This window comes from Podarcis bocagei (genome assembly GCF_964188305.1).
Source record: "Podarcis bocagei genome assembly, chromosome: 9".
NCBI lineage: Eukaryota > Metazoa > Chordata > Lepidosauria > Squamata > Lacertidae > Podarcis > Podarcis bocagei.
Genome location: NC_138134.1, coordinates 48,932,160 through 48,959,614, shown reverse-complemented (window position 1 = coordinate 48,959,614; position 27,455 = coordinate 48,932,160). Strand labels below are relative to the sequence as shown.

General features: G+C 44.2%; 1 protein-coding gene across 1 annotated transcript; it reads left to right on the top strand.

Moving 5' to 3' along the window:
* The first annotated feature begins 1,873 nt into the window (after positions 1-1,873).
* Positions 1,874-25,742, top strand: LOC308594754 (palmitoyltransferase ZDHHC12-like). The gene is made up of 7 exons (XM_081208211.1): positions 1,874-1,987; positions 2,277-2,558; positions 8,120-8,216; positions 11,868-12,020; positions 18,843-19,015; positions 20,957-21,122; positions 24,607-25,742. Exons 2-7 carry the CDS (start codon positions 2,530-2,532, stop codon positions 24,799-24,801), a joined length of 813 nt encoding a protein of 270 aa, XP_081064337.1. The 5' UTR covers positions 1,874-1,987; positions 2,277-2,529; the 3' UTR covers positions 24,802-25,742.
* Positions 25,743-27,455: the final 1,713 nt, after the last annotated feature.

Genomic DNA, 27,455 nt, shown 5'->3' with positions numbered 1-27,455 from the left:
TCCAGGTCATCTTAATATATCACTGGTACAATATTTTGGGAAACACTTGTATCCGAGTAAGTATTCGCCAGTTAATGGTAACCTTTTCCATATGCCACACTCACCACAACCCAAGGTCTTGTTTCTTTAATCAGGTGGCTTATTTCCAATTTTGCAACCCACTGGGTGTTGGAAAATGCCCAGGGGTGCCTGCAAACCCCCGGAACTCCAAGCGTCCTCCGGTATGCGCAACCCTGGAAAAGGCATCTCCCCCATTCTCCAGTGCGCTCAGCGACATAAATCAGATGATCTATGCACACTAATCTTCTAGCTTAACACAGCAAGAAGCGTGAAACATCATAGTCTAATCTACTATTTATTTACACACTATGTACAGACAAAGGCATAATGGCGTCTGTTCTCTCCAGCTCTCAGAGAACAAACAAAACAAAGCAAAAGCAAAAGTACAGACAACAAAAGAGAGAAGGCTGTCTTCTGTTCCCACAGTCTTCTCAGACAGGCATGTGAATTATAACAATCACAAAATGCAGCATCGGAGGAGTGAAATTGCTAACACTGGGGTGGCAGGGAGACCTGTTTGAAAGAAGACGTTATATGAGAAATCATTAGGTGGGGAAAAGTTTACCTCCCAACTACCTGTTCTCCCCTGCAGATGCCCTCCATCCCTGCTTTAATATTTTTAGATGAACACAAATTTGGCAACCCCCTATTTGCCTCATAATTCCACATCACAATTAGACTAATTTGTTTTATTACTTATTGAAACTGTTATCTCCAAGCAGCGTTATCCAATAGGCATGTGCAGTGCTTAAAAGACTGAGTACACTGATCCTGCTGACAGAACAGACATCCCAGGTTTGTGCATATCATCATGGTCCTAAACCACAGTTTGGCATGTTGCTCTTGTAGAACTCAACAGAGAGGAGGCCGAGGACAAAGCTAGAGTTAGATGGCTCTGACTGTCATTGCCTCTTTGCTCCACCTACTGTTTGGGTCCTCCCTGCCCTCTGCCCCACCAGTGGGGATGGGTGGGAGATGTAAGACCCGCTGCAAAAGAGCCAAAATCTCAGCCCTCCCCCGAACTGCCCCCTAACAACTTCCCTGCCTAAAACTGCAAAAACAAAGGATTGTCAAAAAAAAAAAGATAGACCACAATACATCATTGGTAGATTAGTTTTGCTTATGCAGACCACATATATATGAACAAATACATATTTGGTACTAGTGTGTGGTTTATCTGATATACATAGTAGCGATCTACTTTCTCTGCCCATGAGAGAAATATTACCAGATGTTTTACATTTAAGAAACTGTTTTAGAAAAACTGAACTCTTTTTAGGGCTCATTAATACTTCCATTCACCCCACTGCTTTCCCCCAGGAAAACCCATGGTTTAGCACCCATGGCAATTGGGTTTTTCACGGATTGCTGTTTGTTCTGATTTAGCACAAAAGAGCGGGTTTTCCATGGGAAAGTTGTGGGACGAAGGCAAAACCACTCAGACCCTTGCCTAGAAAGCATGGGGCAAGTGGAAAATTGCCTGGATGCATGCTTTCTAGCCCTTATAGATTCTGTTTTACCGAAACCTCACCCTATATAGGTTTTGTTGGAAAATCCGTCTAAAAATATTGCACAAATTTGGGTTGGTAGGCTCTCCAGTCTTGGGAAATCCAAAATGTACCCTTTTCCCAGATTCATACTCACAATTCATACTCACAAGAGAGAGAGAGAGAGAGAGACCTCCCTTTCCCTGGTCTCTGCCACACTGCAGTGCCCTGAAAAAAATTGCACCTGCCATCCATCTTTGAGTTCTGCAGCTATTTAAAGCACAGGAGTTTACTGAGGGTCAGGCGCTGGCAGTGTCAATGTATATAGGTAGCTGCACCAAGTGAAATGCAGGAGGAGGTAGGAGTCTTCTTTGTGTTAACATCCATGAATCTCTCTTCTTCATCATTCAATATCTGACAATGAGGATAAATCCAGAGAGGTATGGGGTAGTGACGGGTGTGTACGAAATATTTTAGAATGTGTGTATACTTGTGTTATTATAATCCATGTTATTGAAAGTTTGATTTGATGAGGAAGAGGAACCTAGTAGAACAGAGAGATGTGGGTACAGGAAGAGGTGGATACAGAAAACTGTTTTATTTTTTCTGCTCATGCAAAAGTTGTCAAGTATCTGCTGAAAGCTTTAATAAGATAACAAACAAACAAAATTGCGCTTGGAAGTATACTACGTGCTGTACATTACTTAAAATTCACATGTCGGCCCACAGGATCACAGTCCCTCTTATTTCCATGTACACACAATGGAGGATATACAAGCAATTGGTTCTGTGGAACTGGAGCAAGGCGAGAATTAACATGGGAATGCAACCTTTGGATTGCACCCAGGAGCTGAAGCATCAACGACAGCAGAGGAAGTAGCAGCGGCAGCCACTAATCCTGCTCTAACGCCACAGCAGCTTGTCATTCCAGTGGATCTCCTAATGGAGCTACAAACTGCCTGTGTCTCTCAGGAAACCACACATGGAAATGTCCCAGCGAGTCTGGAGGAGGTAAGATACTGACCCCCAAATACAAAGTAAATTTCATCAGTTATGTTCCTGAAGGTTCAGGTGTTTCGTATTATGATAGGTGAGAATTAAATGGAGGGTGGGGAGAGAATGGTAATGTAAATTTTAAATCAGATGGTTTGTTTTGTTTCATGTACCCATGCATGTTCATGGATTCATTATACAAATCAAGTGTCTGGAAATCAAATAGCTTTCTAATTCAGAATTCCCAATGGAAATAGTAACAGAGCCCTGAAAACAGAATAGCTATGTGCCTCATTTGGATTTAAACATTGCTGTTTTTCTTTCGTTACAACCTTTATATCATTTGGTTGCATAATGACATTTTCAGAGCAAATGAATATCACAGTCTATTTTAATTTTATCTGAGTACCTAAAAACACCAAGGGTGGCATAACATTTGCAAAACATTCTATAACATTGGCAAAACGTTTCAGCTTTGGGATTCTGAGCAGTTCAGGCAGCCAGAAGTCCAGATTAAAAAAAAAGAAGACAACTGTCTTGGTATTTGGAGTTGTTGTTGTCATCACCCAGAAAAGCCACTGGCTATTACAACTCAATGAAAGTAAGGTAGTTGTCAAGAATTAAATGACTTGCTGTCAGGATGACTGCTAGGTACTTAAAGGATTCTGGGCAGAGACTCACAACACACATTTGCATTGAAATATAGCGTGCCCCTAGGAAAATTAATATGGTTCTCATTAGCACTGCACTTTGCTGCCCACCCAGCCATGTTAAAACAAGTTTTAAGGGGGAAAGGGAAGGGGCAGCAGATCAGAGGACCCTGTGCTACCCACTAACGATGTCTTTGTTTGCCCTCATGGTTTGAACAGCTTTGGATATCATACTGCATAGCTTCATTTGAGCCAGGGTTCACCCAGGTTCAAATAATTATGATAGGGCCAGGTGTCATATATAAGTGCCTTTATACATCTGCATGTATAAATGAGGAGCAAGCAGATCGCCAGGAGGCAGGGGCTTATCCAGGTCTTGCTCCCTTGTTGACCTTGCCTGTGGTTGGACAACAACTGGGAATACCCCACTACTGAAGCCTGACCCCTTATAAGAGAACCCAGTTCTTTAGGACAATGTGACAATTTGTAGTAACCTTCCCCATCCTGGGGCCTCCAGGTGTGTTGGGTGCTGCGCTTAGCAGAGGCTGATGGGAATTGTAGTCCCTAACATCTGGAGAGCACCAGCTTGGGTGAGGCAGAACTGAAGGAGCACAAAGAGAATCAGGATGGAGCAAGCCAGATGCTAGAGAGCTGGAAATAAAGCAAAGCAGGAACTGGGGAGGGGGAAGGAGGGAAGCTGGAGCCTAGCAGGCTTGGCTAGAATTTCTCAACTGCTTGTAAACATGTAGCCCAATAGGATGTGTTTCATAAAGCAGATGGCTCTTTGCATTAATATTAAGCCTTAATGTGCTAATTCAAGGTTCTCAGAAACCCTAGACACAAGTCACCTTTCTTTTAACTTCCTCTTGACCCTTTCTCTTGCATGCTTCCTTTAGTTATCCTCTTTTACAAACAAACTTTGTTTTCCCTTGATTCGTGTCCAAAAATATTCTGGTTTTGATCTTTGTCAGCAACAAGCAGTCATCCATGCAATCACACACTCACTCCTGTGTTATCTTTTCCATTTTTCTTGGGTTCCCTTATATCCATTGCACTGTTCTGTGATCAAATAGCTGCACAGAACTCAGGACTCAAAACCACACGTGGTTCCTGCCAAGATGGCATTCAAGCCTGGGTTGGCATTTGCATACCCTCCAACATTTCTCCAATGAAAATAGGACATCCTAAGGAAAAGCAGGACATTCTGGGATCAAATCAGAAACCAGGACGGCTTCTCTAAATGAGGGAAGACCCTGGAAAATAGGGACACTTGGGTGGTCTGCATTTGTTGGGGCTCATAGTCATCAGTGCCTAGAACAGCAGGGGGAAAGGAATGTTACTAAACCTAAACACATTTATTTAAAACCAAGCTGTACCAAATTCAGTGGTATTCATTCATTCGCTAGCCTAGACCCAGTTTAAAGTGCATGCATCATGCATAATCTGTGTGAGAAACATTTTCAGAATCTGGCCATAAGATGGACACTTCCTGCATTTTATGGCCTCCCTCATGGTGAACTCCCTGTCCGGTTAGTATATGGGATTTTTTACAGAGCCTGGTGCCATGCCATCAGGTTCAGTGGGTTCCTGCCTACCAGCCTCAGGTTCAGGGCTCCCCTGATTACCGGCATAAGGCTAAGAGCCAGGTACCCAGACTGGTTCCTAAGCCATTGACAAATTGGCTCTGATGGTGTCCTGGTCACTGCTGGACTATGGAATCATAACACTCTGGTTGTTTCGGTTGTAAGTGCTTAGGCTTACTTACAAGCTGAGTTACATTAGGGTGTGGGAAGGAAGGGATTGTGTCAAAGATTCCACAGGAAAGGTGGACTTTATGGAGGTGAGAGAGGTAGCATTCACAGGTGTTTGGGGGTGTGATTCCAACCTATGGGGCAACAAGGTAGAAAGGGTGGAGGCTTTTAAGGGAACAGGGGATCTCCAGATGGCAGAGGGTGGTGGGGCCTTAATTCTTTGAAGGCTAAAAGCAAACGCCCTCCAGCAGTGACCCAGCTCAACTGAGCTACCCCTGCTTCCCTCTGACTAAAAAGATGCTCAGGAACATATCAAAGAGTCCCTGCAGTGTCCTCCAGCTCCTCAACTGAACAAAAGCTCTGAGCTTCTTCTTATAAACTAAAAAAGCCTGTCTAAACTAGATTATACTCTTCTGGGCACGAAGGGGCCATATATTCCCCTTTCTCATCTCTAAATACAGTGGTACTGACGCTTCAGGTTACAGACTCCGCTAACCCAGAAATAGTACTTCAGGTTAAGAACTTTGCCTCAGGATGAGAACAGAAATTGCATGGCAACAGCAGGAGGCCCCATTAGCTAAAGTGGTACCTCAGATTAAGAACAGTTTCAGGTTAAGAACGAATTAAGTTCTTAACCCGAGAGACCACTGTACTCATGATGGCCAGTGAAAGCCCACCATCATAATACTTCACACACAAAAACCAAGGATTGACTTTAAAGTGAGTAAATTTGTGGTGGTTTTCACGTTTTTCATCATCACAATCCTCTCCCATCCCACAGAAATACCACAGAAATAGAGGACCTTTCTGTTCTTGCGTTTAGCAAAGACTGCTGTGAAATACATAGAAGGTCAGCTTTAAAACAGGTAGCTCAAGCCACAGCACTTCATGACAATAGTAGAAAAACAGTCCTTCTGCTTAGAATCCCCTTTATACTTGGAATCATTGTTCTTTGCACACAAAAACAATCAACTGGTTGGGGGCTATTAAAAAGTGCCTAGGAATAGGCACTTTCAGCCAAATAGTCTGAAAGCATTACAGCTGTCAGGATTTGGAGGTGGGGGCAGGGGTGTATTTGACAGGAAATAAAGCTTATGTTGATTTTTTTTTGTAAGGTCTAAGAAGAGGCTGAGTGACTGTGCTGAGAATATGAATAGGCAAAGTGGAAGAAAATCCCTCCATTTTCAAAGGAAAAACATAGCGATTATATTTCATTATAATGGCTGTACAAGCATAAACTAAGCCATATATTAGTAACAGAGCTGAGCTGTCTTCTCAAGGACTGGGAGAAAGGAGTGTGCTGTAACAGGGAGATTAATCACTGGCAAATATTAAGAGATTATGAGGAGAGATTAAAAGATTAAAGGGAAAGACGAAAGGAACCTAAATCTATATATTGTGTCCAGATGACAATATAAGGGGGGGAATGGTTTTCTGTGCACATAAATCACCTGGCTGTACAAAGTAAGAAGTATTAACTATACATGATTGTATTAAGGACTGTTAAATGGAAATATAGGGAGTCATCATTCATTTATATGTCTGAATGGAGTTTGAACCATGACTAGCCCATTGAGCTCAATGCTGGAAGGTATCATTAGCACCTCTTCTGTTGACTTTGCAAACTTATTTAAAAGGCAGCATGGTTGAGGGTCCCAACTGCAAATGTGAGCTCACCAGTGGTAAGAACATCTTTTAATCTGGGGAGATTGTCCAGTAGGAGGTCAGAGATAGTCCTTACCTTTCTCCATGTTCAGGAGAAGATCTAGCAGTCTCCTAACATTAGTCTGAGCCACAGAAGCTTTCAGATTCTCCAAAACGACTTCAGACACAAGACTTGATCCCTCCCTAAATTGGGTGAGGGAAAGGATCAGTGTTCAGCACTGATCATGGCTGTCTACTAATGGTGGTCAAAATTTGTATATATTTGGACATGGAAATTAAGAAGGAAAAGCATGTGAGAAACCTTTTCATATAACAATTCATCACATAAAAATGTCAGCCCCAAAAGCAGTCTTTTATATTCACCCTAAGGCAGTCTTTACATACAATTTCCTAATGGGTTTAACCTTCAGGTTAACATATCATGAACATCACATGTACCTATCTATGTGCAATTAGCATACACATGCCAATTTAGCTGTGTATACACCCATTGGGACACCATAGTTGATCAATAGCTTCCGGACATGTGTTATTGAATAGATATGTGTCAAAATAGCCACATGTTTTCTTATCACACATGGCATAGTGTAGAAATAGAGAAGTGTTATCCATGCACCTGTGCAGCTCCTTGCCATTTGGGGGTTGCCCTTCCTAGTGGACTGTGCAATACAGTCCACCCAATTGCTACATTTTCAAATAGTGTTTTTTTGAAAACCTCACAATATTGCAATGCTGCTCATTCCTTGCTGTCATGGAGTCTATGAAAACACATGGGTGGGAGCCTCAGGCTCAGGAGCCCAATGCTGCTGTGAGTACTTCCTTCCCCATCCCCTGCTTGCCCCTGTGTGTCCCAGTCACTCGCTGAGATCCTTTTCCTCCTCCCTGTTGTCCTGCCAGCTCCTGACACTTTTATACATTGACTGAACTGTGGTGCAGTAAGCTCCACCTCCACAGAGAAGCTGGCTTTTAGAGGCCCTTGCCTTATACTGCAGTCAGTTTCCTGTAGGGCTGAGGAGACAAAAGTACCCTGGAAGACTCCTCCTCTGACTCAAAGTAAGGTGGCAAGGCTGTGTTCTCAAGTGAGGAGAGCCTTGAAGATGGTCCTGGCAGCTCTTCCCTCACTGAAGGTTATCCTTCTCTGAGTCCATTGCACAGCGCAGGGTCTCTGAGTCATGACAGAAGAGTTTAAACCTCCCCACCTTACCACACCTCACTGTTATGTCATCAGGAGGAAATACTTCATTAGTGCCATTTTTCATTTTTTTTAAAAAAAAAAGTTTCTGGTTCTTAAGGCATTGACGATATGCATGAAAGTTTGTGCTGCAGTCTCAGGATCCATAAGGATGTCTTACTAAGGTTTTCAGTGATGGGTGTTAAGGTTCCAGGCCCCTTCATGGCTTTATTTATACTAGAGCTTTCTGCTTGTGTAACAGCAGCATTGGACACAACACAATTGCTGTGTGATTGAGATACTGTGGCCATTATCATATTTGTCATTGTGTTTTATTTTCAGATCATGGAAGTTTAGCTCTCCTGGTGAATCAAAGGTGGCCGTCCTTTTCTTTTACAGTTGCACATTTCTGTGGGGTTACCCAACTTACCTGTTTTGGGTAAGGCAATCATGGTCTTGTTCAAAAGACGGCTCTTCCTTGTGCCCGTTGTATAGAATAATAGTGAAAAGGGAAAGAGTGGCTTTCCATGAAAGCCTTGGTCTCATATGGCAATTAGCCCCACATACACCAATGCTCTCTATTTAAGGGACTGCATTTTCCCCACAAGAAAGGTAGTAAAATAAAGACTCTAATCATTATATAGCTGTGGATATAGATAAAGATATAGTTGTATAATTTGTTGAATCAGAATTAGAATTCAATCCTGCAAAGGCTTATTTTTATATCTCATGATGGAGCAAACTATTTTGGTAATGCCGTTGACCTCCTGCTTTCAGAATGGAGAAATATATTAGTAGTAGCATGCTAAGAATTGCATTAGGATGGCCACTTACACATAGCCAAAAAAGAGGAAGTGCATCACACACATAATACATCAAGATGAAAGAGGGCACAGATACGCACATCTTATGCAAATGACAGTTTTTATGTATAGATGCAAATTTAGAAATAATTGCTGTAAGTTAAATAGAAATGCATCTCACTATAAATGGGAATATTGTGAATATTGTGACCAGGCGATCTTGATCAGTCTGCTGCCCAGCTTCTAACTGCTGATGGACAACTACAAGCCACCTCCCCTGGCTCTCCTTTTTATGTTTCTTTCTTTAAACTGAACTTGGATTTGGCAGCACCACAAACAGAGGACTAGCCTCTGTAAAATAGGACACCTTGCCAACCTAGATTATATAAAATATCATTGTAATATGGAGTTGGAAGAAGATAAATTGGTACCGATATAATCCAGGGCTACCAGTATTTCTGGAAAATAAAGGTAAGAATTGATATACCAGTACACTCTGATCCTGAAACTGTTATTAAGAACAAATTTCTGTGGAATTACATCCAAGCAACTGCTCTTAACAGTATGATAATGATGCAGTTGATTCATGGTGTGCATCACATCAATGCTGAATAATAATGTACAAATGGTTATTTCAAGCCAATATATGTCTATTATTACTTGGCCAAGATCCCAGATTCTAGGCAATTCCCCTTGGTTTACTGAGAAGAAAGGAACAGACAAAAAGAAATCCTGAAAAGAGTTTATCTCAACTGACTCCATGAAATGCAGCCAATATTAGAAAGTTTATGGTACTTGTTATCTAGTGTGATATCAAACTGTTGCATTCCATTAATATGCTTTTATTTAAATAAATGATATACATGCCATATCATATGGATATCTGTATCTCACTGACCTGAGAAGGTAGAAGGTTCTGCATTTTCTGGACTTTAATCTATACAATACAGTACAAATATAATACATTATTCTGTTTATATTCCCTGTTGCTCTTTTTATGGGAGGGAGCTGGCTGGAACTTTTCCCAAAGCTTTAGTGTGCAATCCTTGGCTCAGTTTAAGTCAAAGGCACTTCTGTCATTGACTTCATTGGATCATTGGATCAGGATTGCATCTTTAATTCCTTAATCTGAGCATAATTCTTCAGTCAGCTGGCGGGTGTATTATGGAACAAATGGTAGTATTTTATCTGTGCAAAGCAAAATTGCCAAGCTAAATTGAAAACAAAGATCAGAAATATATTCTAGAACAGTACTTAGCTGTAATTTATTAGCATCTTTCACTTTATTATATTTCATGAAATGAGAAAGGGGAATATCTTTGCATTTAAGTGAATAGATGACTACAGTTGTCACAGGATCGATTTTCAGAGCGGCTTTTACAACCTCTAGGCTTTGATACCTACATTTACAAAATGAAATAATCATATTTTCATGAGAAGTGAAGTTTTAAAACATTTTCTATCCAAGGCAAGGGAAAAAAGAAATAGCCGTAAATAAATAAATTAAATTAAATTAAATTAAAGAAAAGCAGGAATTCAACAGTAACCTCCCCTTTGTTTGCTTCTCCAACAGTGGTTTCTCTGCCTAATGATTCAAAACGTCTCTGCAAGATGCCTTTCCCTTCACTGTCATTCACGTTATGCATCTCCATAGCTCATTATTGTGGCTATGTATAATTAAACTGACTTTCTGGCATGGCCATACTTCTGGTCCTTACTGTTTAAAGATCTCCACTTCTCTTCTCAACTAAGCAACATTATTTGATTAACATTATTTGAAATCCCAAGATGCTTTTACACTCAGTTTGTAATGATGCCTAAGCAACGATTCATGTAGAAACATGGGAGCCAGTTCCTTGTGTCTGGACCTCATGTTGCTGTGACAATATCTGTAGAAGGAATAACGTGGAACAGATGGATTACTTATCAGTGTAATAAGTGTGGTGTAGTGGTTAAGAGCGGTAGTCACGTAATCTGGTGAACCGGGTTCGCGTCTCCGCTCCTCCACATGCAGCTGCTGGGTGACTTTGGGCCAGTCACACTTCTTTGAAGTGTCTCAGCCCCACTCACCTCACAGAGTGTTTGTTGTGGGGGAGGAAGGGAAAGGAGAATGTTAGCCGCTTTGAGACTCCTGAAGGGGAGTGAAAGGCGGGATATCAAATCCAAACTCTTCTTCTTCTTCTTCAATACTGTCCTGGCAAGGAAATATATAATTTGCCCAATCCGTATGGTTCTTTCCTAAAGACTTTAATGGAAAATCTACATGTAAACAGCTCACCCATAGAATCATAGAACTGTAGAGTCGGAAGGGACTCTGGGGATCATGTAGTCCAACCCCCTGCAATGCAGGAAAATATGCAATTCCGTAACATATAAATTGTCACTTTGTCATTTGGAAAACTGATGCAATTCCATAACATATAAATTGTCACTTTGTCATTTGGAAAACTGATGTGTAGACTAAGCCCTCATTTTGAGGGTGTCTGTATCTCCTATCTACAGGCTCAATGTCAGGAGTTGACATAGTTGAGCAGCTGTTGGATTCTCTGACCTAGCAAAAGGCCCATTACAAAGCACCACTCCAAGCACCTCCATCTTTGTTAGGCCATCTGCATATATTTAGACACAAAGCTCCATCATTTAACAACAACAACAACAACAACAATTTATTAGTTTCCCTCAGAAGCTAACAGACAGCCAATATGAATCAGGTGCAAGTTACCTCATGCCCTCAAACCCTCACACTGCTTATTTCTCAGAAGCCTGGTGACACAGGAAAACCCACAGCAGGTTTCTTGCCTGTGGCCCACAGAAACCTGAAACTTGGTCACGCCAAGTTGGTTTCCCTTCTTACACATCTCCTTGTGTTATCTCTTCTCAATAAGCTTCTTCTTCTTCTTCTTCTCCTTCTGCTTCCTCATACTGCTTGCCTATAATATTCTGTGTCTCTTTTACCTCTCATGTTGAGAAATCTCTCAAGAACTGCTCCTCCAGTTCCATCCAATTCTCGTTTCTGTATCCCCAGTTATGGATTTGTCAGTCCCTAACTGTTGAAAGCCACCTTGAGTAGTACATGGACACTAGAAGAGTGGGATAGATAGCAGAGAGGTTGGGGAAAGAGAGAGATATTTCGTGTAAACAGTATACATACGTAGGCAGCCAGAGGTCAAGTATATGACTGGTGCTTAGGTACAATGATTTGCATGATGTTTCAGTTTGTGTGCCAGTGTATCAGATTAGTTTTGTGTATCAAAGTGTTAAGACATTTGTCTATTTTCATTGCACAGATTATGCCGTTATCTTTTAATACCCTGTGGAACGCCCATGCTACCTTCCTCCTTGGGAATGCTCTGATGTGGTTCCTCTTCTTAAAAGCTTCTATGATGAACCCAGGTTTGCTTCCTCAACACACTGATGAATATTACCAGGCCATCAGACAGGTATTTCTCTCGTACACCTTTGCATATGCAACCATCTCTCACACATTAGTAATAATTCTGTTGCTGAATTGAAAGCATCCTTCTTTTGTCATCATTTTTTATACATGCTTAAATGTTGAAGATAAGAAAATTCAATTAATGCAGGCAGCTAGCAAAGAAAGGCTTCAGCATCTCTGCACACATATCTGGGAGAAAGTCCCATTGACTTAACTTCTGAGTAGACAAGTATAGAATTATGCTGTTTTGGTGACTGATTTTGTTTTCCACTAAGAAGTCATGTTTTATAATATGATCATGGGACATCCCAATAGTATAAAACAATGCAACTACATGAGAATATGAACCATTCCCAATATATAATATGGATTGAATCTTCCTGCCAACTTGCCATCCTCGCCTGTCACACCTGTGTGGTGCGCCACACCCTTTGAGAACCACTGTATTACATGCTTCCTGCTTTGGAAGGGAGAAATTGCACTTTTTGCTGATGCATTTACCATGGAGATGGGTAAACTCATGCAAGTCCACCTAAACATAAAGCGTGAACAAAAGCTGAATCACCTGGTTGTCTGAAATGATGCTATTGTCCAAAGCACATATACAAAAGCATTAGGTTAGTTGGTGTGACATTACCATATATGAGAGAGTGCTGGAGGGAAAATAGTTAAATAGGTTGCACAGACAGGACCCAGGAGCGGGTAGAGGAGGAGCTCTCTGTACATCTCGGCTTGGCAGCCGAGCCCTTGCCGGCGCGACTCGCCATGGCTAGTGGGCTTATGGACCCAAAAGACCCTCTAGGTGCTGCTGCCCTCTTGGGCGCGGTCTTCTTGGGCTGCTCCTCCCTGGTCGCACGCGCCTTACGCTGTTCAGTGGCCTGTATCTGGGCAGGCTTGGTGGACGCGCCCCTTACAGTGCCCCTTCTAATGCGGGGCGGAGAAGCAGCCTGACGCTTTGGTGGCATGGTGTGGGGCTAATAGAGTAGGGTATGCTAGGGAATCCGTAGAACAAGGGGGGGGGGCAATGATTGGTAGAAAATGCCCGCTATCAATTTGCAAACACACACTAGTGATAAAGGTAAGGGTTCAAATAATGGGAGGGGAGGAGATAAGGCAAGGACTGAGTCGCAGCAGGGATCGCTACTAAAGGCTGCAAAATAAAACAAGCAATAGTTTAGAAAATCACTGCACAGATTTCAGTTGAGGTCCATGGGCAGTCTCCCCTCGTCGATAATGAGCGCGATGCCTGCTGTCCACTGCACCTGCTGGCAAGCTATGATAGTGAGATGCAAAACCAATACTTACCTGATGAGGCCATAGGTGCGCCTAAGGACCACCGAAGCATGACCGCCCCTGCAGCCAGATCCAGGATGGCCGCCGCCATGTAGCCACCGGCGCAATGGCTGCTGCCATGCGATCGCCATTGAAATGGCTGCAGACTTGGGGCCACCACTAAGCAGGCCCCACCACGGTTTATGGGGGGTGGGGCAAGCAGAGGCACACACTGTCCCCCGGGGCCATCTGGGGGGGGAGGCGGGTATGCCCACCAGCTGCAGAGGTCCCCCCCACCGCCGCCCAGGGGAGGTTCCAGGGTCGCCAGAGGCCTGGTGTAGGCCATATGAGGCGGCAGGGCCTCCCTGCAGCCTTAAAGGCTGACCAAAGGTGGGGGAAGGCCATGCGGTGTGGCCCGCGGCCCCCCCACGGAATGGGGGGGTGGCAGGAAGGCCCCCGCCGCCCAGGGGAGGCTCCAAAGCCGCTGTAGGCCCAGCTAGGCCGCACTATTCAGCAGAGCCTTTCCGAGGCCCGGTTACGCCTCCCGGAGCCGGGGAGGGCACGGGCCGCAGCCCGCGCCCCCACCCCAGCGATTGTGCGTGTGGCGGGAAGGCCCCCGCCGCCCAGGAGAAGCTCCAGGGCCACCGGAGGCCCGGCTAGGCCGCAAAATGCGGCAAGGCCTCGCCGAGGCCCAGCCAGGCCTCCCTGCGGCCCAGGCAGCCCTCCGGAGCCGGGGGAGGCCGTGTGGCGGGGCCCGCGGGCCCCCCCGGCGATCGCGGGGGCGGCGGGAAGGCCCCCGCCGCCCAGGAAAGGCCCCAGGGCCGCCAGAGGCCCGGCTAGGCTGCAAAATGCGGCAAGGCCTCGCCGATGCCCAGCCAGGCCTCCCTGCGGCCCAGGCAGCCCTCCGGAGACGGGGGAGGCCGCGTGGCGGGGCCCGTGGCCCCCCCCCGGCGATCACGGGGGCGGCGGGAAGGCCCCCGCCGCCCGGGGGAGGCTCCAGGGCTGGGGGACACGGAGGAGCCCCCCCGAGGCCTAGTAAGGCCTCACGAAACGCCGCGGGCCTCCCTGCGGCCTAGAAAAGGCCATCTGGGGGCCACCAAGGCCCTGGGAGGTGACCGGGGACCCCCCTCCACCACCCGCCGCACCCCAGGGCCGCCAGGCCTGGCGGGGGAAGGGAAGGGGCTGCGCGTGGCGTTGCCTCCCCCCCCCGCGGCCCACACGCCCCCGCAGGCATGGGGGGGCAGCTAGAGGGGCCCCCGTGCCACCACCCAACACCCCAGGGCATCAGGGCCCACCTAAGGAAAAGGATCCCCTTTTGAAGGGGTATCCTGAAGTCCATTACCCCCGTTATCCCTTGGTATCCCTCTAGTGGGGGGGGGGGCAAAGGCCCCAGGCTTACCTTTTGGAGCGAGGAAGTCCAGCGACGTCCTTCCTGTGCAGGGGTGAAGGTCAGGATGACCAATAGAGAGCCAGGCTAAGAATCTCTGAAGCCATATTATAGAGTCATCTAAAAGCTAAAAGCACAAAGTCATTTTAGAAAGCTAAAGACTATTTCTCTTTCTCATGTTTGTCACTTTGCCACCTTTTGCAGAGGCAGCAAGCATGCAAGCTTGTGGGTGCAGCTAGCTTGCCCCTGCAGGAAGTTTGCTAGTTGAGGTTAAGCCATTTCTGAGAAACGACCCCTGACAAAGGCAAGTAGCAGGATGTTTGCTGACCGCCAGGCTCCAGATATAACGCTTAGGTGTGAAGTTGCTAAACCACAAGGACATTTCTTGGAAGCGGGGGGTTCAGGGGCACTTCCTGGAACTAGTACAGAGGTTAAGTAGATTATAAGCCAGTAGCGCCACCTAGTGGAATAGGCAACTTGGAACCAAAAGGACACACCAAATTTATTCATTGGTTGAGCTTTAATGAATATGTATCAATGACCATAGGAAATTGTCAATCATTGGCTAAAGGGATGCCAAGGGGCTGAACTGTGCTTTGCAGAAAGATATATAAGTTGACTGCCCCAAAGGGGGGGCGGGCATTCTTCATTTTCCTGAATGCACCCTATTTGCTTTTTGTCGGACAAAAATCCAAATAAAAACTTTTTCTTTAAGAAACTTTGCTGCCTGATTTTTACATTCCTGGTCTGAATACCGATGTCCCTTTCATTTCTGGTGCCGTGACTCGGATCAGAAGGACTTTAAGTGTCCTCAGAGACCAGGAGGCAGCTCCCTTGCCCTCTGGGCAGAGGCAGCGGAGGGTCAACAGACCTCCTGGCTTCCAAAGTGCACACCGAACCTTTTCTTCGGAGGGGGGCAGAAGGCAACTTGACCCTCTTGCTGTATCCTGGGACAGAGGACAACGGATTTGAAGAGCCGAGGTTGGGAGGACAGGGCAGAGAAGAGCCGGCTGGGGTGAGTACATGGCAACAAGTCCTGAGGGGATAGGAAATCCTCCTTTTAATTAAGGAGAAGGGAGATACTGATCACATCTCCAGCGTGGATAGTGGCATTAAGTAGAAGGGTTGACTGCTGACAACCACCCACGCTTTGGTATTAGGAAGGAGAAAAAGGGGGGGCACAGGGTGGTTAGTGTGTCGTGCAAGCGTCCAACGAGAGAGGCATTTTGTGCATGTATGTGTGTTACCCCGGGGCATTCCCCTGGGGTCGTAGCAACAAGTACTCCATTTCCCAGTCGGGCGACCGCATCTGGGTGAGAAAAGTTGCGAAATGAATGTGTGAGTGTTTGGTGTGGGGACGCTGTACAGGGCCATACTGAAAATGGGAGGGGGGAGACTTGAAAGTCTTGAAAGGTCCAGTAATTCCCCTTCAATGTATGTTAAACAACTTCAAGGAAGGACCAAAATCAGCATAGACCAGGGGGGACATCCTGACCAGATTCCCTATATAGACAACTGGCTGAAGGTGGTAGATGACAATCACCCCCCCTGGTTGAAGAAATGCAGGACTGAACATTGCAAAGTCACTCCCTCATGTCAGGTTTTGGAGAGGGAAGATGTCCAGAAGAAGTGCAGTGTTTATGGAGAAGAGTGTACAGAACAGTAAGCAGTTATTACTGCATTAACAGAGGAAAATAAAAGAAAAGAGCATGAAACAGGATGCTGCTATAGAATTAATGTAACAGGATCTTGAACAGACAAATGAAGGACTTAATAGATTAAACACAAGGCATGGAAGAGAATTTGACAACCTCAGAGAGGTTTTAGCTGAGAAAGACAAAGAAATTTCTGCTATTATTTCAAATACAAATGTGTATTCTGAGCAGATTAATATTCTGAAATGTCAGATCAAGTGCAAAGAGGATGAAATGCAAGACAGGGAAATAGTGTTGTCTAAGGCTGAAAGGGAAGTCCAGTTACTGAAAGATCTACAAACCAAAGGTGTGAACAGTGGAGGCAGAAAGCTTTCAGAACTTTCTGAACAGTTAAGTGCAATAAAATCAGAACTGGCTGAGGAAAAAAAAAATTGAAAACGTTAGTAAAACAAAAGAGAATGAAGAATTTGTTAGGCAAAACAAAGAGACTAGCCAACCAGTTAAAGATCTTCATTCTGCAATTAAGACTTGTGATGTTACTTAAAACAACAAACTCATGGGGTGTGAGTCACAAATTAAATTGTTTAAAGAACAAATAAGTAAATCAGCTAAAAAATTTTTTGCAAGAAACAGAAATAGAATGTAAGGAGGAAACAGACCATCTTAAATCCCAGGTCGATGAACATATCTCTGTAAAGGAGAAATTGAACAAGTTACTAAAATTAAAAGAAAAACAAAGAACAAAGTTTTGTGAATGAGCTGAAATCAGTGAAAGATTCATACAACCAGCTCACTTTACAAAATGCAAAAAAAGGGATGAAGATTTAGCTAATTTATCCAGACAACTTGCTGAACATACTGACCATCTAGAAATTGTCAAAAGGTCACTGCAAGGAAAGGCAGAGATTGGGATATCCCTAAAAGACAAGTTTAAAGTTGTGGAGCAGCAGGCTTTTGCAGAATCCTGATCCAAGGCTTCAGTATTTTAGTAAAACCTCTAAATGAGAGTACCAGAGGAAGAGAAAGAGACCCCTTTGAGTGGGGACCAGCCCAACAAGAAGCCTTTGAGACTATCAAGCAATTAGATTCCACAGTGAAAGGCTGGCCACCCTGTCTGTGGCCTGTCGCTGCCACCGCCACACTAGTGGAAGAAACAGGCAAGTTCACGTTTGGCCAGGAGATGCATGTGAATGTGCCCCATTCGGTTCTCACCCTTATGGAATATAAGGAGGCTGAAACAGGCTTTGCCCAACCCATTGAGAAGTCTGCAGGCGCAGTGGAAGCTTGTGAAGTAGACGTGCCTGATGTTCTAGAGAGACCAAAGGGTCCTAGTCATTTTAAGGGCCAGCGTTGATTCTTGGCTGTTGGCAATACTCCAAGGGAGGAAGTCCTGGGTAGCGTGGCAGCCACTGAAGACAGCATGTCAGGCCACAGTGGCAGCCAGACCAGAAGGGGCTGTGGGACGCCCAGAAAGCCCAGAGGGGGCTAGAGAATGCCCAGAAAAAGTACCAAGCCCAGAGGGGGCTGAGGCTGTTTTGGGAAGCTGTTTCTACGCTTCAATAAGTTGTTCCTCAGGCAGCAGAGCACCCAAAAGTGGGGGTGCAAGCCAGGCAAGCCGTTCCAATACCTCTAAGAAAGCCAAAGTCTCCAAGAGTTGTTTGTGTTCTGAGGCGAAGTCCAACAGCAAAAGGCATTGCCCTGCAATTGGCACCTGGAGAAGCTCTGGAGCCAAGTGTGGATTCCTAGGTAAGATCCTCCCTCTATTGTGTGGGCAGGTAATCCCTCCCCTACCTGGCCTGGTCTCCTTGGCAACGCTTCCCCCAGGTGGGATTGGACAACTGACTGAGGTAGGTGGAGACCTCCAGGTATCCCACCTGAGGGAAGGCAAAGCCAAGCCTATGCTGTTGGAGCCGCTCCAGATCTAGGGGCTGCACGCGTCCACGCAAAGGGCGCCCCCCATTTTAAGCGGGGAGCGGTCATTAGGTTAGTTGGTGTGACATTACCATATATGAGAGAGTGCTGGAGGGAAAATAGTTAAATAGGTTGCACAGACAGGACCCAGGGGGGTGGAGTCAGTGGGTTTATAAAACCAGTTCTGGGAGGAGTTTGTTGGGAGTTGTGGGTGGGTAGTTGGTTGGATTTCGTGGGTTGGCTGGTTGGGAAAGGCAGTTGGTAACAGAGAGACAGTTAGGGCCGTGGGTTCTTGAGTGTGGGGAGGTAGAAGAGATAGAGAGAGGAAAATAAGACTAAGAAAGTAAAGAGCAACAACGCTTGGAATGCTGTAAAAGTTTTGTTTGTGTCTGAAATAAAATACACTCTTCTTTATTAATTGAAAAGCTGACTGAGACTGAAGTGATTTTACCAGGGAGGACCTGGTTGGTGGCAGCGGATTAGTGGTGTATGGGTCAATAGTCCGTGTGACGACCGGAGGCTCCGTACAAACGCCACAATTGGTTCTTAGATTCTGCCATTGCATTTTAGATTCCATCCTGGATGTCTTCTTCTTTCTAAGGTGGATTATCTTAATTATTGGGAAGAGGGCAAAATCCTGTTGCCTAGACTATGTCATGTGTGCCACCTTGTGAAACCTCTTCGAGCTAAACATTGTCATATCATCAATCGTTGTGTGTCTGGCTTTGATCATTATTGTCCTTTTATCTACAACAGCGTGGGATACAGGAACAGGTAAGGTAAAGGTAAAGGGACCCCTGACCAGTACAGATGTGCAAAAGAGATTTTTCCTGTAGCATTTAAGATAGCCTTCTACAACCCATTAGCTTTCAGATGTGTCATCAGTTCCAGCCAGCATTGCCAGCAAGGTGATGGGAGTTGTGACCCACAACAGCTGGAGGGCAAGAGGTTTGGGAAAGATTGTTCAAGATATTTTTGCTCGTCTACTTTATAAGTCTTTAGTAACTAAGCGTTCTCCCCCCCCCCTTTTCACAACACCGTCAGATGTTGCACTGTTGATATCTTTCATCAGAAACATTAACATGTGACACAATAAGTCTTTGGATCACCACTGTATCTATCAGCCATCTGTGGACCTACAATCAGCAGGTGGACCCTGTTGGTGTCACCCCACTTGGGGTATACCCAGCTGGTGGTGACTTGTGTCAGGGCCTTCTCAGTAGTGGCTCCCCATTTGTGAAATGCCCTTTCTAGTGAGCTGCATCAGCCTCCCTCCTTACAAACTTTTTAAGGGAAAAAATAATTTTTTAAAAAATACTTATTGATACCTAGAAAAATTGTAAAGTTTTGATGGTTGAAAGTTCTGTCCCTGATACCACTGAAATTACTGTATTAGTTTAAGGGTAGATTATTACTTTCAGGAGTTTTAAACTGGTTTTTAGAAAGTTGTTCTTAACTGTTTTTTAGAATTTTTAATTGTGTTATTTTAGTATTGAAATGTGTGCTGCCCTTGATTCCTTTGGAGCAGGGTGTGAGATATACATTTAATTAATTAATTGATAAATAAGTCATAAACTTATTTATTTGGCAAAGCCAAAAATATGGTACACAAAACAGATTTAAACTGAGAAAATGGTTGTGGATCCTTCCTCCACCCCATGAAACAATGGGGGAATTGATTTTCTGTAAAGGGGAAAATGGTCAATGCCATACTTAGAAATCCAAGACCAGGTATTTAGTGCAGAAGACATGACAATTAAGCTCATGTAAAACCCACTGAAGGCCAGTTGATGGCCTATATTATCAACTGCTTGCTTTGCTGTTCATTTTTAATCATATACGCATCCAAGTCACACAGGAGACATTTCCTCAGAAATAAGGTGCTCATAGAAGGCACTACCACAGTTATTTCCCCACATCATCTTTTAAGGGCATATTTATGAAAGGTGAGGGACGCGGGTGGCACTGTGGGTTAAACCACAGAGCCTAGGACTTGCCAATTAGAAAGGTCAGCGGTTCGAATCCCCACGACGGGGTGAGCTCCCGTTCCTCAGTCCCTGCTCCTGCCCACCTAGCAGTTTGAAAGCACGTCAAAGTGCAAGTAGATAAATAGGTACCGCTCCGGCGGGAAGGTAAATGGCGTTTCCGTGCGCTGCTCTGGTTCGCCAGAAGCGGCTTAGTCATGCTGGCCACATGACCCGGAAGCTGTACGCCAGCTTCCTCGGCCAGAAAAGCGAGATGAGCGCCGCAACCCCAGAGTCGGTCACGACTGGACCTAATGGTTAGAGGTCCCTTTACCTTTACCTTTTTATGAAAGGTGACCTTGAGCACACTCTGCTACCATTTGAGGTTCTTTTCTGACAGATTTTGTTTTTAATGTGATCCAACTTCATTTAAAAAAAGTGGTGACACAGCAGGAGCCAAGGACTAAATTCACAGAGTAATCAGTACCTCCAGTAAAGAGTACTATAAAGAGAGTGCAGTTTTGGTTAGCTTCTGCTTCCAGGCTGCCCACGGACATCTGGTTGGCTACTGTGAGAATAGGAAGCTGGTTTAGATGGGCCACTGGCTTCATCCTATGGTCTTATGAATTAAATTACCACATCAGCTGCATATGAGAGAGGTTGTTCTAGATACTGACTGAACTTTGCAAAGGCTTTGTTAGCTTTTTACATAGTAGAAGCATTGCTTTGTTTCTGTTTTGCTTCATTCTAGGCCCTATTTTGTAGGATTCCTCACTACTATGTGTCTGAACTCTGTGGTTGGAATATATCTATGCTGGAATTGGTTTAATGTAATGGGACGTAGTATTTTCATCGGGATCGGATTTCTCTTTCTTTCCGTCATTGCCACAACATCAGCAATGATGACTTCACTGTGTGTATGTATTGTCTTGAATGCATATTTTTTATTAGCAGGCTTTGGGGAGATGACAAAAATGCTTTTGGCATTATAGCTAGCTATAGGATCAGTCAATAGTTTTTATTAAAAGGATTTTAAAAAAATAAAGTAAAAAACAGCAGCATTTTAAGGGGTCACCTTTTGTCATCACGGCATCGAAGTAGAGGACTCATAGGAGCAGAAATGTTTGCTTTTTAATGACAAATTGGGGGGAGGGGTCTTCGGGGGCCAGCTATGAGCCGCTGGGTAGCCACTGCTGCCCTCAGAGATGGCAAGGGTAGGATTTTCCCACACAGTAAAAAATGAAGCAAAGGCACTGACTCTCTGAGTGGTAAGACAGCACTCATTCTTATCCCAGACCGCATATTGACAAGTCAAAGGGAAAAGACTGTGTGAACCTGAAACATGTCACAGACAGCATGGTCAGTAGTCAGGAATGATGAGAGTTGTAGCCCAAGGACATTTGGAGGCCCAAGTGGTCCCAATCTCCTGCTTTCGGGTTTCTGCATTCTGCCTGAGGCAATCATTTTAGTATTTCATAGTATTTAAATGCTGGAGTTGCATATTAAAGCTCACCAGCTTTGTCACATAAAGGGCAATCTTCTCTCCCTCAGCCATTCACACAGGATGCTGATGTTAGAAAGATTGTCGCCTAAAAGAGGGAGAGCAATAAGTTATGAAAAACCAGATGAGGTTAATGTGTGTTTTATATATAGTACTGCAGAGTGGGAACAGCAGCTCACTTTAGATAGAACTGTTAATGCCCTCTAGTGTCTCTTTATTGAAAGCCAGAGAGAAAGAGAAAGTTTGCTCAAATAGGATGCTAAGTAACTGCACTATTTTCGACTGGCTGATTTCAAGTGGGATCATACTGAAAATAAAACAATAGCATGCTTGGTGGGAAATACATTTAATTTGCAAGAGAGTAAGTTTTATCCAATCCCTTTGGATATACGGTCTTTTACTGTTCTGGTATCTGCATATAAGCATATATTAACTTTGTAACATGTACTGAAGAATAATTTATGTTTTGATATACCACCTGCATAAATAATACAGCTGGCAACAGAAATGATTAAATTGTATGCTTGTATTATTTCTGTTTGGGAGTTTCTACTACCCAATGACAGGAGAGTCTGATATCGTAGGATGAACTCTCATAAGAAGAATCATTAACTAAGATTACGGGCAGCAGAATATTTGGTAGTTCACTTACGCTACTATTTGTTCCTTATGGTCCTTGCTTCCTTGAACATGGAAAGCTGCCATATACGAGTCAGACCAGTGACTCTCAGCATCTCCACTAGTTGTGATCCACTTGGCTGGATCTTGAATTTTGGACTTCCACATGCAAAGGACTTATTCTGCCACTGAGCTAGGGCCTTTCCCAGTGGTCCATTAGGGTGAATGGGGCACTGCCCTACCAAGCTCAGTCTGCCCTTGACCAGCCTGCTTTTCTTACTTCCACCCAGCCCAGGTTTGTGGCACTGCCTGACAGTGGCCTCCTCCTTAGTTTCAGTGCTGCTCTTGTATACCCTCCAACATTTCTCTGATGAAAATAGGGATGTCCTATTTCATCACCATAACAACAATAATTTTTATTTATACCCTGTCCATCTGACTGGGCTTCCCCAGACATTCTGGGCATCTTCCAACATTCCCTACACAGGGTTGCCTTGAGATGTATTCTAAAGATTGTATAGTTACTTATCTCCTTGGCTCAGGTGGTCACATAACTCCATCCCCTCCAACATTTCTCTGATGAAAATAGGGACATCCTAAGGAAAAGCGGGACATTCTGAGATCAAGTCAGAAACCAGGATGCCTTCTTTAAATCTGGATCTGTCCCTGGAAAAGAGTCTGCTCTTGTAGAACTGCAGAGGGAGGAGGATGGGGACAAAACTAGAATTAGATGATTCTGGCTGTCATTGGCTCTGGCACCACCTGCTGCTGGTCTTCCTACCAGTCCAAATAGTCACTAACCACTGCTGGCCTTTCTCCAAACAGCCAGTCACAAAACTGATGGTAGAGTTAGCAGAGATAAAACCAAGACCTTCTAGATTTGTATCCTGCTGCCCAGTATGATAAGCAACTGGTCTTGGGCTGCTACTATACCAACAGGAAAAGGACAAATACATTTTGTTTATGTTTGAATACATCACCCACAGTCATAAGAACTGGAATGTAGAGATGATTCCAACAGACTAGACTAGGAATGGGGATTCTGTGGCCCTCCAGCTACTGCTGAAATACAACTCCCACCATTCCTGACCATTAACCATGCTGGCTGGAGCTGATGGGAGTTGGGAGTCCAACAGCATCTGGAGGGCCACAAGTAGTAGTAGACTGCACAGAGGGAGGGCGGCACCACTTATGTGACCTCCCTCTGCCCAAGTTGCTGCTGTATACCAGGGTGGAGAGGCAAGAGAGTGGTGAGGTTGACCAGGTACAAGCACACCAGTAGTAAATCTGGTGGTCCTACCACCATGTTTGCACTGTGTTGGCCTCGCCTTCCCCACCCCTTTCCCTCTTCCCCCTTCTCTGTTCCAGTGTGCAGCAGTGACTCAGCTGGAGGAAAGTCAAGTAAGTGCCATCCACCACCAGCCACAGGTTTCCCACTGCTGGGTTAGACCATAGTTTCCTGTGAACTGAATTTAGAGCTTTGGCTGCTATCGTGATCCTGCCTGACACTCTCGCTTGTCTACTTTTGATAGATGATTTACTGTTTTTCTAGTGTCCCAAACTGGCTTCTGCAGAACTTGTCAGACTGTCCCTGTATCTATTCCTGGGACATTTAGCCTAGTCCATATTCAAGTATAGCTTCGCTCTGCTTTCTCTGTTCAATGACCATTGAAATAGTCTATATTGTTTCTTGGTGTAGACACAATCTTTCTGTCAAGGACTCTTCTTGGCAGTAAATTAACAGCTGTTACAGTGGTGCATCGCAAGACGAAAATAATTCGTTCCGCAAGTCTTTTCGTCTTGCAATGTTTTTCGTCTTGCGAAGCACGGTCCGTCGCAACTGCGCCTCTTCAAGCGGCTTTAAGAAAAAAGCGCAAGACGTTTTCGTCTTGCGAAGCAAGCCCATAGGGAAATTCGTCTAGCGAAGCAATGCAAAACCGAAAAACCCTTTCGTCTAGCGAGTTTTTCTTCTTGCGAGGCATTCGTCTTGCGGGGCACCACTGTATATGCGTTGGTAAACTCAAATTCTTCAGCTGCTATCCTTTCTCCATTACACCAAAACACCCAAGAGTCTATTGCCTCTGGTCTCCACAGTTTAATTGCAGGTGTTACATACAAGTCAGACATTTATTATAATGATGAATTATTTCACAAAGTTCAGCTGGTCAGCTTGTAGTGTAATGAATCTTAGTTGCAGTACGGTGTCCTCTGCTGCAACAGCAGCAGTGCAAACAGTTTATATGTAAAGCTGAAAGTCAACTCTATGTGTTTCACTTCTAAAGGTTTATATGGCGGCAGTCAACTTAACTACTGCAGAATGTCTCAAAACAACGAAGTATGCATATCTCCTGGACCATCAAGGGAAGTTCTTCAATCCATTTGATAGAGGAATTATACTAAACTTTATGGAATTCCTTCACATCATCAAGCCTCTAACAGAGGAGGAACTGAAAAAAGCAAATCTGACTTTGGTATAAAGACTATAGAAGAGTCATGTACTCTATAATATACATCACTTTCAAACTGGCGGCATGTAGTGCATGGTTTTGAGCATGGCCTCTCCCTAGGGAAAAGAAATGTCTTGACAGAAACCTTTGCACATGCATGGAATGTGACAGACCTTTGAACATGTACAGATTGTGAGTATATGTATGGAGTAAATGGACCTTTCTCCTTAAGTGCAGGATATGACCTTAAGCACAGCACAGCAACACATTTATTGGTTCATTTTAAAAATTGCATATTTCAGTCATTGTTCCCACACACCCACAATTCAAGAGAAAGGGCGATAAATTATCATTGTACAATACACATTTCATTTTCAAACACTATTAATCACTGTGCACATTTCATTCTGCCTTATTCAGTATTAAATATATGCATAGCCTATTATCCATTCTAAGATGCTGATGGAGTTACAACAAAGCTAACATAGAATATAAAATTTCCCCAGCAGTTCTTAACTCAAAGTCTAAATACTGTATTACACTGCAGTTTTGTATTTCTATTCAACACTAGATGGTGCTGGCTTACTTTTTTTTACTATGAAGCTGACTTAGAATGTCTTAATAGAGTAAATGTTCAAACACAACAGAACTGGGTGAATTTCAAGTTCAGATTTTGCACTTTTGCACCCTTCCCCCTTATGCTGGCAGGCATGCTGTTATATCCTGCAGAAATGTAATAAAATAGCACCCCGTTGCGGACTCTGTGACTTAGTGACCCTAAGCCTGCGTGTTCAAGACTCAACAAATATAATTCTTCTCGGTGTCAAAGGTTAAAAGATTTGCAAGAAATATTTGTGAGGGTTCGTTTTCACTTGCTTGAAGCTTTCTTCTATTTCATTCCAATGAACTTTTCTGTAGCTGGGGGATATATAAACATATGCATAAAAAAATAAAAAGCACTTTTCCTCCTTCAGTCTGTTCACCATGTTATTTTAGATTGGTCTTTTTTTGTTCTGGATTTTATATTCTGTACATATTTCTCAGACATTTCAGCGATTTCCACCTGGGCAGTGCTTCTGACAACCGAATCCCAGCTATGTCCAGGAAATTCCAGACCTATGGCAACCCTATTTTAACATGGTATCTTGCGTAAAAACATTTCAAATCATATTCAGTTAACATGCTGGATGTTGGCAGAGGCCTTGCCCTTGGCCTACAAACACATAAAGGTAAAGGTAAAGGTTCCCCTGACCATTAGGTCTAGTTGCAGACAACTCTGGAGTTGCGCGCTCATCTCACTCTATAGGCCGAGGGAGCCGGCGTTTGTCTGCAGACAGCTTCCGGGTCATGTGGCCAGCATGACTAAGCCACTTCTGGCAAAACCAGAGCAGCTCACAGAAACACTGTTTACCTTCCCGCCAAAGTGGTACCTATTTATCTGCTTGCACTTTGACATGCTTTTGAACTGCTAGGTGGGCAGGAGCCGGGACCAAATCATGGGAGCTCACCCCGTCACGGGGATTCGAACTGCCGACCTTCCATTCAGCAATCCCTAGGCTCTGTGGTTTAGACCGCAGCGCCACCCGCATATACATATACGCCTGTAAAAAGCTATAAACAAAAGAGACAGCTCCCTGCCCCATGGAGCTGACAACCTGGACAGTGGGAGAAGATGAGAGAGAAGGGAAGGAGACACAGGAGCAACAAAGAATACAGAGAAGAAGAAGTCAGAAAATCACAGGCCATGAGGGAAGAATGCTTAGCTCCAAGCTTACATGCCTCGGCCACTGTAAAAATAGGGTTTCGCTGAAAAGATACAGTGTGAGGAGGGATTTAAAGGAAGACAGATACATACCATCATATTTGCTCTTGGACAGTGTCCCAGGCCCACTGGGCAACAAAAGAGATTGGACTCATATAACTCTGGGGAAATTGTACAGGCACAGACCCATTTATTTATTTATTTATTTATTTATTTATTTATTTATTTATTTAACCTTTTTAAACCACCATTTCTCCAAGCTGGATCCCAGGCTAGTTAACAAAATGCTGTTTAAAACATGACAATTGCAAGATGCCACCAATAAAACATGATTTAAATAAAACCTCCATCAAAATTTGAGGTAAACATTATTGCATACTATGAAATCAGCAGCATTCAGTAATTGTGCTAGGACCCCGAGCAATCAATTTCCTCCTTTCTTTTATGCTGTCTCCATTATTTTAACATAAACAACTTTTGGTGAAGCTATTTCTGGTTTTTAATGAAACTGCTCTTGAGCAATATTTAAGTTTGGTCTTTTGTAAGAGAGTACTCAATTTTGGTGTCTACAGGAAACATCTGTGATACAGATCTGTGGGAAAAGGTACTGGCAAACTTCTTCTAATCCTTCTCAACCATAGCAAATCCCTTAAGTTTGTTTTTTATTGTGAGCCCTGAGACGTTGCCAAGTGGAGTGGCAGGCTGAGACACATGAGGTGGGGGAACAAGGGGATGACATGGTGGTGATCAGAGACAGGGAAATAAAGGCTGGAGGAGGCAGGTACTCCCTTCTCCCAGGATACGGCTGCTCTGGATGGGAAAGCAGGTCTCCCATTTCCCCTCTTCCCTCCCAGAGAGGGAAGCAATAGAATCCAGGATAGGGGATCATTCAACCGCAGAATCAGGAAGCAGAATCAGGACA

Bases quoted from the DNA above. Each gene is read 5' to 3' on its own strand.
- LOC308594754 (XM_081208211.1), top strand. From the start codon at position 2,530: ATGGAAATGTCCCAGCGAGTCTGGAGGAG. The intron at 2,559-8,119 runs GTAAGATACTGA...TTTTATTTTCAG, and splicing joins TCCCAGCGAGTCTGGAGGAG to ATCATGGAAGTTTAGCTCTC. The intron at 21,123-24,606 runs GTATGTATTGTC...TCACTTCTAAAG, and splicing joins CAATGATGACTTCACTGTGT to GTTTATATGGCGGCAGTCAA.